General features: G+C 39.5%; 1 protein-coding gene across 1 annotated transcript; it reads right to left on the bottom strand.

Annotated features, from left to right (window-relative positions):
- Positions 1 to 53: 53 nt before the first annotated feature.
- On the bottom strand, positions 54 to 13,454 carry LOC145446825 (FAD-dependent oxidoreductase domain-containing protein 2-like). Its single transcript, XM_080325201.1, has 8 exons — positions 13,148 to 13,454; positions 9,462 to 9,625; positions 7,614 to 7,833; positions 6,504 to 6,767; positions 4,706 to 4,798; positions 4,451 to 4,624; positions 1,256 to 1,521; positions 54 to 1,192 (listed from the first exon to the last, which is right to left on the bottom strand). The coding sequence occupies exons 1-8, from the start codon at positions 13,335 to 13,337 to the stop codon at positions 638 to 640; spliced, it is 1,926 nt and encodes a 641-aa protein (XP_080181327.1). The 5' UTR covers positions 13,338 to 13,454; the 3' UTR covers positions 54 to 637.
- Between the last annotated feature and the right edge of the window lie 2,478 nt (positions 13,455 to 15,932).

The raw sequence follows: 15,932 nt of genomic DNA, 5'->3' as shown, positions 1-15,932 counted from the left end.
TCTGATGAAACCAACACAGTATTGTGCATATAAGCTGCGAAATATTGTACCCATTATTTCAGTATCAGTATCAGTTTACTAATACTTTTCATCATTACAAAACACCACAAGACTGCGATACAATGAAAAGATGGAAATAAGATGTCGAAACGACTTGGAGTAGTCTATGAAAATACACGCCTACCAGGGCCTATAGGCGCTGTATCTAAAAGGCATATACACACTGGATGGAAAGAAATAACGGAAAGCATAATACGACCAGTTAAAAAGGGAATGGCGCATATGCCGATTAGCGAGATAGATGATGTCAGGCCGATGTCCGGTAATTTGGAGGGCTGACTAGTTTCATTCAGAAGAAATTGTTTCTGTATTTCGATTTGAATGTGCCATGCTGCGACGTTACGAAACACTGTGATTGGTGATATAAAACGATGTCAGAGTTCCCAGCACCTCCGATGCTTTTGTTAGATTTGATTATATTAAATAATTAACAGCACATTTATAAAATAAATAGTTTGTCGCCTCAATTTGATCGTAATCATACCAACATCCAGATACTCAGTTGTACATACAGGTCATTGCCTTGATAATGCAAAAATGTTGTGTTATAATAAGGTAATAAAATATACATGGATGGTTATAGAAATCTTTTTAATTGAAGTCCGTGCCCACCAAGCACCCACGGCCTCATTTCTACCAACGATTCGCTTTGCTCCCCGCGAATCGACATACCCTCGCCTTTGAAATCGTAAAGTATACAGGATTCCGGTACAGTGGTCGATAGCAAGCTTATAATCATGCATTGCCTCATGTAAAATTGACGTAGATCTTTCTCAACAATATATTCCAAGAATCTTCTCACGCCCAGTACATGGACCCGCGGTGCGTCGAAAACCGTCGTAAAGTCTTCCGCGATATGATGAATTCTGTCTGGGATTGGTAAAATCCACTTTTCCGGCCGCTGACTGAATTGTGCGACAGTCGGACGGTGGCGGTAGTAATACAGGACAGGGTGCAAAAAATTTGATTTGTGGGCGAGTCTTGGTGATGGAAACGCTCGGTGCGGGCTGAATACGTCCGCAGCAGGGTCGGAAAAGTTTTTACCGTATTCTAGCGCCAGCACGACCAATTTTCCCGGGACCGCGTGGCCGCTCACTTCAACAAATTGCGGAGTTAACGCACAAGGAAATGCCTAAATATGTGTATACAGATATTATATAACTGCAAACAATTTACAACGACGTGAAGCACGCACCGGTACGTAAATAACCTCTCCAGAATCTTTTGAGAAGATCATGAAATCGCACAGAACGCCAAACATTTGATAAATATCCGAACCCTCGTTTATTCTTTTGATCAAATGTGGGATGGCGTGTAATGCCGAGGGGAATTTGACATGCGGCCACTGTATATTGTGATATTTGTTTTCGAATATCCTGTGCAGTGTCCGCGACGAATATCGGAATCCGTGTATGAAGCCGCCGGCGGAACGCTTGTGATCCAAAACGTGTGTGGTCACTCCTTGACAGAGAGAGAGATTTATGCACGTAATGTATGTGGTGCAGTCAAATTGTTCTAAGTGTCGAATTGTACGTATTGTTACGACTCAGCATTTCAGATAAACGCGGAGATCATTATATCGTATTCTTCGGTGGCTATTTGAAACGGCAATGGATGTCTATCGACACCACGGTAAAACCAGAGTCGCTCGGAAACGGAATGCTTCTACATTTTCCAAATACTCTCATGGATACAATTCACTCCCACTCCTACTAGTCAAGTGGATGCATTATGGACTAATTTCCCTTCTACCTCATCAAGTCGACCTACTAGCTTTTAATTATAGATATTGTCAAGTGAGTAGTTATATAGTATATAGCAGGGGTGGGGAGACTGCGACTCGCGATCCGCATGCGGATATTTCAGCCTTTGATTGCTGCTCTTTAATGATTGCCCAGCCCATGCGTTTCCTCATTTTGCTAGAGAGGTCTAACCTGATTATAAATTGATGCATTTGTCGCGTATTAACAATAGGCTTGTTGCTTTCGACTTGTAAAATTCAGGGGAAGGTGGTACTACAGGGCTAGAAATTTGCAATTGAATTCTCGAATCGAGCAGGGTCATCAATCAACGACAAATCATTGTGTTCAACAATGAACGTGATAATCAATTACGCCAGCGCAGGTCACAATCATTTCCTGACTGGCGATGGTGAATACGGCTCTTCCATCTATGTTGTAAAGCAGTGGTTCTCAACCTTTTTCGCTTCGCGGACCCCTTTTGACCGCCACGGACCCTCGCGGACCCCCTCAAGTTTTAGTTCAATTATAGCTCTTTTATGGTGCAACCTTCATCTGTCTTGTGCAAATATGAGCAGTAGGCTTGTGATAAACAGCAAAATATTGCTTTTTCTGGAAAATAATATTATACTATTTATGTATAAATTGGTAAACTTTCATTACTTCAAAGCTAATTATGCTGCTGTGTTTCTTGAAGTACGTGGTCGTGTCTTGAAAATCCGGGTCTTCGTTTTGATATGAACAAGGAGTGCCGAAAACCATTTCCGCAAAAATAGATGGAGGCTAATGCAATATCAACGCATAACGCTTCCGACGATACTTTTAGTGTGATCGCAACATTTATGGCACCAAAATGAAGAAACATATATTTTATGAACATATCACACCCAGCATCTAGCGCAGGGACGGGTAACATGCGCACCGCGGGCCGGATTCGGCCCGCAGATAGTTTCTACCGTCAAAGTGAAATCCTAATCTAAAAGTATAGACAAATTTTATGCGCCAAAGAATGTATCCAAGTTTTCTTGTTCTGTTCGGGTCTACATATATATTTACGAGCAAACATTTGCGATCATGAACAATTGAACATTAACACGACAAGGCTGCATACCAATATAACTGGGGATATGAATTTCAGGGTTGGAGCGTAATGCTCCGACAGCAACGAAACAGTCCTTGTTAATAAAAAAAATCAGCCTTGTCGATAGGGTATCCGCAATAAGAATGCGCCCAATTTGATAGCCGAGCTTCAAGAGTAGGTATATCATTGTCCGATTTATGACGAGTGTCAGCCGTAAATATTCGGGTTCATTTCAATATGAATATACTATTCAATTGTATATTGTAGTTCTGTACCTCCAAGAAGCTGTTCAAATGGTGGTTATGTATATCACATAGGATAAATGGATTTGGTGGCGAGGTTTCAATCCCTGCATTGAGACAAATTCGGGAAATACTTCGGAAATTTTTATTTCAAACGACTGTTCACTAATTTGATGACAACTTCAAATCGAGAAGGTTTCGCAGACATTACGAAGTCACCCTGATTGACGTTACTATCTCCATATTTTTATTTTATCCCCAAACCCCAACAAAACGTCTCTAAACAGCAATATGTTTGTATCAGCAGGTTATTGGAAAATGGGCAAGGAAAATGAATTTCCACACAACGATAGCTCATGTCAGACGATTATTATGATGATATGAGTCATGAGGTTTTAGCAGTTGTGGTGCGAAACTGTCTTATGATTTCTCAAATTAAAAAATAAAATAAAAGTTAGGTTATCAACCATTTTAAAAATTTGGAGGTTTCGCGGACCCCCTGAAATTGCTTCGCGGACCCCCGGTTGAGAACCGCTGTTGTAAAGGCTTGCAGAGTTTAGCCAAGAAAATATCATCGAGAATACCGAGCTGGAATCTTCCTTAAATTCTCATCAGCACTTGAAGGAACTGCTCGGCACCGCTTAGACGTCATACCAGCCTGATTTCAAACACCTTACATCCCACGTAAAGATGCATCGTATCACCACAGAATAATAAATCTCATTCGATAGCCTACATTTCATTGTGATGTAATAAATCCGTAATTTTGATATTTTGTGTTGTGACTCGTTTTAAAGCTACGACTTTTGATATGCGGCTCGCGTATGAAGCAGTTCTGTCCACCCCTGCTATATAATATACTAATCAACTACAACAGATGCAAACGCTACATTGCCTAAAACGATTACAAGTTCGAAAATTGCACTTATTTTCATCGCCATAGTCATTCCGTGTTAGTCGCACTTTTGAAAACTGGTTGCATTACCTTACCAAGTCAGAGGCACGTCGCCTCAATCTACTTCTTCTAAATTCTTACATTGATGCTTATTACATCGACCGTTTTCTTTTTATACTTGAATTAGTTTTGGCATGTCTTGAATTTGCTCTATTGACTTGTAATTGGGAAGAAATTATTGGCATTACTGCTATACTTCTATAGTCTTCTACCCGAGTAGAAATAATGAGTAGCCTATAGTTTGACCAACTCCGAGTATACTAAGATTTTAATATGTCAATTTGCCTATAAGACAATACTATCCGAATTGATACGTTACTCTGACAGTCAATGCTCAATTGCTTCTAGAGCGTGGAAGCAGCAACCTATATACCGGCGTAATAAATTCCCGGGATGTCCCGCGATTCGTACTGCAGGCTCATTCTTGGATATTTTTCATTCTTGTATTGGAAATCCACGGATTCGTTGAAAATAGACGGATCGAACATAAATCCAAGACATGTTATGATCATGTCGTACCCTTCACGCAGGGCAAAGTTCTCCACTCCTGCAGAATCAAAAATGCTCGTATTCCAGAAACAGTCTGATATCAGTCTGAGACTTCACCATAACCAACTTCACAACTTACTGCACGAAGGCGAGTGGCCAGTGTCTGCTTTACGCCTCGCTACGTATAGGCGTCCGTCATTTTTGCGCATAGCGTGAATATACGCGGTATGACCTGCGAAATATACCGCTGATCAACTCCCCGATTAGCGGCTCTGCAGCAAAGTGGCTTAGCCTCATACTCTGAAAGCAACGTCCTTATTCATAGTGTATTATTAGCCTATCATGAGTAATCCTGTGGAGACCAAGTATATACTACATGTTGATATCAACCATATTCAACACATATAGACATACACACATCATTTTACCGAGTCTTGCAATTATATAAAAAATGCAAAACTGTATATAAAGTTGTTATTTCCGGTGACAAAATCAAAATGCCTAATAATAATATATTCAGTTAGTCAGTCAGTATGCTTTTATTTATCTCACCAACAAACACAACATGTAAATTGGTATGGATTGCGAGACGACGGGGACCGGAAGATCTTAGATTCAGACCAAACATATTGCATATTCCTGCAAGAATACTACCCATTCGCATAGAAATATAAAAATTGTAAGTTACAAATTCTAGAAATAATTATGTATATTTGAATTTGATATCGATTGGACTTCATTAGCATTTTGAAGTATTGGCGATTAACTTATTATATTCAGGAAAATACCCTATAAATGATAATTTTCGGGATATAACTAACTATTTCCTTATCGGTGCGCTACAAAGCATATGGTAATGCTGGATGTGAGATGATATAAACTAATCTATGGCCACATTCATCTCCCCAAGCGCGAGATACCCTATGGCAGTGGTTCTAAACCTTTTTGTCCTCGCGGAACCCTTTTTTTCTGTCAGGGACCATGTGGACCTCCTTAAGTTTTCGTTCAAATTCAGCTCAATTATCATGCAACCGTGATATGACTTGTGCAAAATTTAACTGTAGAAAAGTGGTAAACAGCAAAAAAATGACTTATCTTGTTAATAACATCATACATTATGTAAAAATTGCATCGATTATTATTATTTCAAAACGAATTCTGCAGGTGCATTTATTGAAATAAGTGGTCGTGTCTTGAAAACCCGCGCTTTCGATTTGATGTAAGCGATTGCTGAAAATCCATTTCCAGAAAGATAGGTGGTGACGAATGTAATATTAACTCGTAACCTTCCGACGACTCCTTAAGGCAGCAAAATTGAAAAACAGAATTTTTAATGAACGTCCAGCCCAACCATTTCTATCTAGCAGCTCATCTTGAGGTTATGTATATTACAAAAAATGGATCGACAATTTCCTATTCTAGCAACTGTTAACTAATTTGCTGAGACTGACAACTTGTAAATATCTCGAAGTCACCCTAATTGACCTTACTACTCTAACTTTTTATTATTTTTAAAAACCCCGACAAAACATCTTCAAATTAAAATATATATGTTTGTATCATTAGGCTGCTGTCAATTTATAAATTAAAATGAGTTCTCACAGTAAAATATGTCATTTCTGACGGCCATTTCTGCACTGTGAGTCTTGACGTTTTACCAGTTATGAAGCGAATCTGTCTCGTGATTTACCTAATTGAAAAAATCCCAAACAAGGCTATGAATCATTTTGCAAATTTAGAGGTCTCGCAGACCCGCTGAAAATGCTTCGCGGACCCTCAGGAATATTTGATTTGATTTAATTGATTTAATATACAGAAAAGAGGTATTGAGAGCTATTGGTGCATTAAATATATAGATATAGGCTATGATTTTTCTATATGCTATGATTGAATATCGATCATCAAATCAAATGTGTTTCACGAATCGACACACTCACCAGTGACCACGCCATCAAGTGATTTCAATTGATAAGTGTCCAGGAGGCCGTTATTCACAGCCCGTAAATCCCCGACGTAATGCGTGGACCATGCTAGTTTAACTCGACTTCTGGCAAACATATGGATGTAGTTCGTCCTCCCCATAATGTACTGCGCGGTCTCGAATCCGGAGTTACCCCTGCCCAATATCAGGACTGATTTTCCTTCAAAGTCATCCAGGTCTGTGCTTAGCTCGTGGTATCCAATCGTGAGGTTTCGGAGAGCTGAATAAGATCGTGTACTGTACAGACTCCCGAATAAATGCTACATGCTACATAACTTGCAAATTACTCGTGTAATATGATATTCATCGCCATAAATATCTTAACATTCTTCAAAGCTTCGATTGACTGACGTCTGAAAGAATCGTCAATACCACGGTGAATGCAAATGATGAAATTGTAACTGAGTAATACGATATAAATTATATTGTAGAGAGTGTTCATTTCCTTTTGCGACTCATGTTTGCAGCTTATTTGACATGGCATTGTCCAATATTTACATCCAATCTTGTGATAGAGGAAGTAATGTACATGCATTTGTGTATGCTGTACATTTCCTGTTGGTAGAGTAAAACCAGCTTTGTGAGACTATGAAAAGAACAGAACTTTATAGTTCTGTGAACAGCAGCGTACGCCCTTGGTAGGCGAATTCTTTCTCCGGATCAGGTAGAAGTTACTAGTCCATCTTGTGAGTCGAGCTGTAAGTCAGCTATTTGGATTGTAATACGATAGTTAAGTATAAGTCTCTGCTTGCGCATGGTAATCTGTTCCAAACTTTTCCTAGACCGGAGTCGGAATGAAATTTGTGCAAAACATATATGATATCATACTATTACTATAAATAACATCAAGATTCCGCTGTTGCGGCATTGTAGTTGTCCTATATGCACCGATCAAAATCCGGGCGTGTGCAGGTTATTTGCTTATTGATAAAAGCTGAAAATAAATGCGGGTCAACATAAGTCTTACTTCTGATGCCTTCTACGAAAAAGGAAACAAAGGATATGAAAGGGATTCAAGCAAGTGCGTGTATTCCGACGATCAGATAGAACTATTTGGTAGATTTACCTTCTCGTTCAGGTAATTTGGGTTTCGCCATGCCAGTAGCAACGGTAATGATGTTGCAAGTGTATTTCCGACCATTTTGGTCGTTAATATGAAATAGGCCACTCTTCTGGTCTCGCGGTCGAATATCGCCGATAGTCGAGTTGTATTGAACGCTAATGTTCAATTTCTTTGCGAAATCTTTCAGGTATTGCACGAGCTTATTCGCGTGAGGGAAAAGCTCCTGCAATATATGTATATTTCATATCAGCGGCGGTTTCCAAGTTGGGTCTGCGAGCAGGTTTTGAGTCGCAAAAGAAATTGTTTTTGTGTGATATGGCACTACCTTCGAGTTAGTTTATAATTTTACATGTGGGCAGTGGTACCAATATTTGTTTTACGCGGTCAGGATTCCGCGTGATGACTCTGCTGCGAACATCAAAGAAAACCGTGTGCCTAGATTTTTGAACATGCTTTAAAACCGGATAAGTATTGTGGATTAATATTTTATAGATATGCAATAAATCACGCAATACACAAGAGCCCTAAGCAGTTATGATATCATTAATGATGATATAAATCTCTGAAAGCTGAAGAGCTCCTGCGGGCTCAAGTTTTATGCAAATGTTCTTGTTTTGAACACATACCAGAAAACCCTATTTGCAGATTGTCTGACGTTATAAAACGATACGTTTGAGATCCTTTTGTTTGCGTCACAAACTCAAAGATTTGCACCGAAAAATCAGTTCTATATGCAGGGTTGCCATACCGTCCTTATTTCTAAGATTTGTCCTTATTATCAAAGGCCATGTCCAAGAGAACTCAATTGTCCTTATTTTTAGGAAATGTCCTTGTTTTCGACTTGCGTCCTTATATTTTGTCTTATTTTCAACAGCTACAAAACTTGATCTATTTCCTTTGGTATCAGTGCTGCATAATATTTTAAAATTATGCTTTTGCATCGTGATTGTAAGACATCATAAATGAAAGCAACTCCTGTGGTGTACATATCACAGGATTTTACTTTTAATTGATGAGATATCTCGGCGCAGTGAGTGAGATAGCAGTTTCGGCTGTACCAAGCTATCGCAGTGGACATCATTTTAGCAGTAAACAACAGTACCAGAATTTCTGCTGTTTAGTCTACAGCAGAATCAGAAGTATCAAACGAAGCTTGAAGGGCGGGTGTTTTGCGCATCATTGCAATATCTGCATTGCGACATTAACCTGGAGGCCATAGGAAAGACCGCTATTTCAACTCTCGCAGAGTATGACTGTACAAAAACGCTTTTTTTAAATGCTTATCCAATTTTTCGACTGTCCCTATTTTTGAGTCCATGTTGATGGCGACCCTGTCTATATGTTAACTATCTATTCGAAATACTTTGATTTGGATTAATTCAAGCTTTTCTTCAATTCAAGCTTAAATATGCTACAATATTCGTGTTTGATTGGAGGAGATTTTTTGAAATTTGAAAATTTTTTCAGTGCTATACTTAATGGTTTGAAAAATGACCTGGCTAGATAACGAAACTGTTCCAGTCCTCGGGAGTCAATTCTAAGATTGGGAACTTCACAAACTTAAGGGCGCGGGCAAAGCAGAGGGGATTAAATACGAACGGATAATTTCTTACGTTACAGGGGCTTGGGGACCGTTTGGCTATGAAAAATGCCGCCGTTTCCATTCAGCTTACACAATGTTCTGAATAAATTAAATTTCCCTCGAAACGATGACTGACACCCGACTATGAATTGTGATGGCGACAATGATTCACCACACTATTCAAATGTTAAGTCGTCTGCCCATGGTTCCGTAATTAACTGCCTGGAATACGTATCAAAAGAATATTGATTTGTTTGCAGCATCCTCACTTTAGAATATTTTCCTAGCAACAGAGTCTTATCATCAGATATCAATGAATTCCAGTCATGTCTGAAGTTGAATTCCTTGTTTGTTTTGCCTGTATGTCTCTTGTTAATACTGATTAGGGTGCGATGAATTGGATATTTCGTGTAGAAGGTGCCGGCCGTATTACCTGTAAAATTAATGGCTTCCGTTAATACAGCAAGCAAAAGGCAAATGGGTACAATGATAAATGAAATTTCAGACTTAGATGCTACTCCTCACATGAATAACCACTAAAACAGGGGTCACCAATACGCGGCCCGCGAGGTCCTGTTTTGCGGCAGCGAACTGATTTGAGATAGCGAAAAATGCTTAGTAAAGCATTTGAAAATGCTGAAATTGATTTCAGTTAAACAATATTGTCATTGTTGTGTTAAAAATAAGCTATTCTCTTTCGTCCAACATCAGTATCCCTCACTAGCTGATACGGATCCGGCGATGGTAATAACATTCCGTGGAGGAAGAATTAGCTGATATGAGCGGGCATGTTGCCTTCACGTGCAATGGCCCAGAGACGGCCAAGACCAAGGCGCTTAGAAAACGACTTATGCTTCCCCACAAGACCAAGCTTTAAGAGTTAATTTTCCTGCAAATACAGTGTAAAGCAAGCCCCGATATCGATTCTTTAGTCGCTCAGAAGTGATTTCGGGTGCGCTGCTTATAGCTTAAAATATAATGAAAGGAATGATCATGATAATTTTTTTTTGTATTTTTTTGTTGTTGATAAATATATCAATTCGTTTCTGGTAAATAGGCCAGTCGTCCATGTTATAGAGCACAACATTTTACTGACGTAACGTTTTAAATACGGGGTTGTGAAACTGTGTGGTCTATTTGCGGCCCGCGGCCTCTACGAAATTTGAAAAGCGACCCGTTTTGAGTTGGTACTAAATGATCGTTGCAATTGAAAATAAAAGTTGGTTGTTGCCGATTTTTGTTATGGATCTGGTTTACTCAAGAAATGAAAGGGAATGTTTGTGCCTCCGGTATTGCAAGTCAGAAAATTTTGAAAAAGTGCCCTCTTTTTAGATTCTTATCTCCTTTTCAGATTTCCAAAATATGGTAACCCTAAGTTACGTTCATTATGTGCGTGATAGCCGCCGAATCATTATTTTGTGTTGGTAAGCGGGCGTTGTGACGTCTTAATCGCTACCCGTAGGTGACGTCATAGTCGCATAGCAGACACTTTTAGTGTGACTTTTTATAGCGGCACTACTCTCATTGATATCTGGCCTTTCTGGTCGAATTCAATCTTCAAATGGTACGATTATTTTATAACTGTCTCTGCAGCAGGAGTAGGCCTATTATGTGCACATCATGTCGTGGCTTTCATAAAAATCCGCTTTCTACCAAATATAAAGGTTTGAATTCGATATTTGTGGGCTGGTTACTAGTCCGTCTCGCGGCGATCAAGTTGATTGAAATAATGATTGATTCCAATTCAAACGAATCGAATAATATCATATTTCGTGAAAATGAGACTTTGGTGATGCATCATATTTGACAACGTAATTCCACGCCGTGCACTGCACAATATACGCCATGCGATTAATGTCTTGAAGTACACACTGACAATGAACATTGCGCGACAATTTGGGATTACGAGTGTAAAAGCAGACTAGAATTAATACACGAAACAGATTATTACAAACTAGAAAGCGCGCATCCAATAAGTAGTTGTCTCTTATGCACAACATCATGCGGTTCCGATATCGCAGTGAGTATAACTCGCATTGCTGTAATTGTTAGCACACTGTCCAATTTCGCGCTTCGAATAAATGAAAAGACTATCCGAGAAGAACTCAAGAATTATTTTAAACGCGGCTCGAAGAGCTTATGGTCGCATATATAATTTATTTCTAAGAAGGAGAACGTGTTTTGATCCATTTAATCGATTCAAGAGATAGTATTTATCGGCGCCTGCGTGTCGAGATCAATGTCTCTAAACGAGGTAGCGTTTGTATCATATTGCGTCGCTTTCTGATTACCAATTATTTTGCTTTTGTGACATGCATAGTGATTGTTTTTGTCCAACCACACATTAGCTATCAATGTTATGCTGATGACGAGAGCGATGATATGTCTCATACTCATATTTATTACTGGATATGCACCGCATACCTAACATACCCAGATTGGGCACCAAGATGATGCGCGTATTTGACTTCTCACAACAGTGCTCCTCACCACAAGTGTAAATACATAATACCGGCAGGGGTATCCATAACAAGACGACCTTACAGAACACGACATGTCCGAATATCAGAAAGTGAGAGTCTGACCGTAGTTCAATACTGGTAAACCAGAGCTTTGATGCTTTCTGGCCGAAATGGTAAACTAGATATTATAGTATTGGCGAGTGCGAAAATAAAATTGTTAGTATATCTCTTCACCATAGCCTTAAAAATTATCCAGTTAAGTGTTGTTATAACATGCTCATATACATGTTGTATAGGCCTATTTATGGATTGTTTTGTTTGTAGAGGCTATACATGAGTGTAGCAGGATCTGGGCGCAGCATTACCTCTATTTACCGAAATAATATTTATTGTTAGTGTATTTCCTAGGTCAATGACACGTTTTAGGTAAGTTACTAATCGCATTTAGCGAAGTTGTAATCGAGTTGTGCACATTGTAATCAAACCCGGTGGGATTGAGCCCGTTGCTGAAGGTTGTTGTGACAGCCTGATTTGAGCACGAAACATAGTACATAAATTTTCTATTTCATCTATTAGTTAGGGGGCCATTAGGCACTATTCAGGCCGGAATATTTATGTTACTGAAGTCCGAAACCGAAGAGCCCGATCTGATTCAACCCCTACCCCATCGTTATTAGTACAGCAATTGAGCAGGATGCCGCCACATCATGAACCGTTTTGAAAGGGGGCCCTAGGGAAAAGGTTTACAACCACTGATTCAAGCGATCGAAATCGACGTATTGCAATATTAGACATTTGACTATTCACACTCGAACTACTTTGTTACGTTGTCTTGTCGTCACCTTGAACGACAAAATTGAAAATGCTCCTTATATGTCTATTTCATCATTTGGGTGGCATATGACTTCCAAATAAAAATAGTCCGTCGCAAATAACGATATTAGTAATTAAAAGTCGCATACCAACGGATGTTTAAATTGTACATACGGTATAATTACTTCGAGATAGAATCAAAAGATGATATTTATTCGAGAACATTTCCGAGTAAGGGAGCTCGAATTTTTTTCCTGAACTTAAGCTCTTATTTCTTGCATCAATTGACCTGTATAAAAATGCTACTGCATTGATAAAATCGATGGAATTGCATACGCGAAGCAGAGAGCGTAGCTTAATCATCATTAACGTATTTTTATATCGATGAGTATAAGGAAGGTTATTGAATGATATGATAAATTACGACATTAATAGGCCCACTCCAATATCGAACCATACCATACATACATTGAAGCAGTTATATAACCAAGACAGAATAGTGACCACATCAGGCCAATTACTGCGCCTAACACTAATTGAGGAAATATGTTACATTATAGATGATGCTATAGTCGCATTGTTTGCACGGGAAAATACTTTCGCTATTACCACGAGCGAGTAAGGGACGAACAAAATTCGATTGATCAACTTCCTAACTCAATGCTCAACGTTATGATTACCTTTCTCGTAAACAATGTAATCACGGCCAGCTCGGTGTAGGAAATACGCCAGCTGTAATCCGCCCGGTCCAGCACCGATTATGCAATATTCATGATGATCTCGGCCATTGCTATGCACAGTAGCAGAAATCATGCATGCCACCGCGCTCGCGATCAAGTAGCGACACATTTTCTCTCCGCCGGCTATCATATAGGATGAAATCGGCGATGCATATCCCTAGTTATGAAAAATAGACCGGAGTTACCCTGAGCAGTGCGAGGTAATTCCTGTTCCTGCACTTTCAAAAGCACAAAAAGGTTTGGCTATACGTTCTGTTTGCCCATTATGTCAGAAATAGACAAAATGCTGATCGTCCATTGTAATTAAATAGTGAGCACTCCTTCATGTATAAGGTATCAGCCTTCTTCCATTACCAAATACCGAAAAAGGATGACAAAAAGAAACCTTTAGCTCCGATGAAACCGCTTGGCATCCTGGTGTGATAAATGTACGCTACCATGTCGGAAGCCATTGAATTGAGCCGGCATGCAAGGAGCAATAGGCCTACTATACAATGTGACGAGTAGATGGGCTCAATAGAAACGGATATGCCCGGAAGATTAAAAATGTGTTATTGGATTCCGCGATCAAATCATACCGTGGTCGAATCTAACATCGCTGCTCAGATGCAAGAGCTTTGATGAGGCATTTAATAAAGAACAGATAGACAGTGATATAATTCCAACAGTTCAGAAATCGATGACAATGTATATAATTGGAGTAGCTGACCACGAAATGAGGAACTAATAATAAAACCCTTTCACCTATATGCCCCCACTGTCCAACGAGGCACGCAAAATTCAATTAACACAACGAAAAATCCCTGTAATGTCAACTTGTTTGTTTTCGGCTTCAGCATCAATGCGGTCCAAGGCGCGACTAGCCGGCTTACTGACTAACTGATTCATTGTAGAAGAGACGGAACCTAAATCCTGTGGATTCTTGAGTATTTTCGCAATGGAGCTGATAATTCGAAACCAGCCGTGACAGTTGACTGATACTTTTCATAGGGATTTCCTTTTCAAATTACTGTACAAGCGATTTCGTAAATGATTGGTAGGAAGCTATGAGCGGCCCTGATCCTATAATAGAGACGATTATATTAATTGCATTACGAAAGCTGTAACTGACAAGATCAATCCTTCATGCAGGTGTTAGTTATTGTGCGTAGTTCTTGCTGATTTCAAAGTTGCAAAGTATGTCAATGCGCAGTGCACATTTGTACCATGTAATCATTTAACAATGTTCAACACGCGGACAAGGTCAGTCTTCATAAGTGCACAGGTGTGTACATGTGTAAATGACTGTTCGATGGTAATCAGTAGGGCTGGGAAAATCGCGTACCTGAGTTAATCGATTCTGGATCACGTATTATGCTTCGAGTCGTATCTTGTAATCGAGTATCCATCATTATGACGTCATAACAAAATGTAACTTGTCATAGTTCGAATATGTATCTTTAATGCCACCACAAAGAATAACATGTCTGTTATCCATCACATCGAAGATACTTTGGTGTTTTTTTTTCGACCATAACGATTTGATTGCACTGGGTGACAAAGATTGTCGGATGATCATGACTTCGGAAATGTGTTATTTCCAGTAACATTCGTAGCTTGTACTATATGTTTCGTTTGCTACGATATACGGCCTAATCTAGGTTTCAAGGCTTCACCAGTAAACAAAGTATCGAAACTAGTGGCGAGGAGTGTATCGTTTCATTACTCAAAATATCGTCTTTTCCTACTCGACTCGAATCAGCGAAATTAATACTCGATTCAGATTCGAGTACTCGAATCATTATGCCTAATCCTGGTAATCAGCCACGGATAGAAATTAAAATGCGAATAAAAAGCAGTAACCGTTTCCCCACTCAAGTAGCCGTGGAATTGATGCCTCAATTTATACCTCAATTTTCTACTCCATAACAAATAGACGTCTCCATTTCCCATTCACGCGAAAACCATTTCGATTGATGCACTTTGCTTCCATGAGAGAGCTGAAAAGTACTCAATCAAGTATTTCAAAAAGTAGATGTGCTTCGAATACTATCAGACGTTATTCGTAGCAGTGTACTTTCAAAATGACATGCTACATCAGGGGCGGCCAACCCGTGGCCCGCGGGCCAGATGTGGCCCGTGAGAAGGTTTTGAGTGGCCCGCGAGGTAATTCTCGAAATAAGTTATAATATCACAAAAATAAATCATCCCGGAAAGTTGTTTTGAACTTGCTAGGCCAACTTAGAATTTGATTAACCTGGCAGCCCAATTTACAGAATTGAGTCCAACTATAATAGCAATTATATGAGACAACGTCGCGTACAACATGCAACTTCACCTCTGCACTAGCAGAAAAATCGTCAGCGAAGAACACTTTACACAAAATAATAGACGCATATTCACCGAAATCTTCGATATTGATAAGTCCAAGCGCCGATTAATCCTGTCCTCGTCAAATTAGCCTAGCGGTATACAGAGGCGACCCGTAATACATGCAAGTAATATTATTTTTGACCGAATTCATTCATTCATTTAACGCTTTGCGCGATGCACACAGACTTTTCATGTCATAATTACTATCGATTTTGATGCGCAGTAATATAAGTCTTGTTTTCACCGTTACCTGACCCGGGTCGCTCCTTTCGGACGAATAAAAAATCGTCATCAACATTCAAGTGTCCCGCGAATTGATTCGTAAATCTCATGTGGCCCCTTGGCCGTAAAGGTTAGCCGCCCGTGTGCTACA

This window comes from Botryllus schlosseri, chromosome 9 (assembly GCF_051294905.1).
Source record: "Botryllus schlosseri isolate E-star chromosome 9, Bs_hap1, whole genome shotgun sequence".
NCBI lineage: Eukaryota > Metazoa > Chordata > Ascidiacea > Stolidobranchia > Styelidae > Botryllus > Botryllus schlosseri.
This window is presented reverse-complemented; position numbering and strand designations above follow the sequence as displayed.

What these genes read in the sequence shown, in the direction of transcription:
- LOC145446825 (XM_080325201.1), bottom strand. Translation starts at nt 13,337, where the DNA reads ATGATAGCCGGCGGAGAGAAAATGTGTCGCTACTTGATCGCGAGCGCG. An exon ending in CCCGGGAATTTATTACGCCG is followed by an intron (nt 1,522 to 4,450) that starts GTATATAGGTTG and finishes CTCTCTGTCAAG; the next exon opens with GAGTGACCACACACGTTTTG. An exon ending in GAGAGGTTATTTACGTACCG is followed by an intron (nt 1,193 to 1,255) that starts GTGCGTGCTTCA and finishes ACACATATTTAG; the next exon opens with GCATTTCCTTGTGCGTTAAC.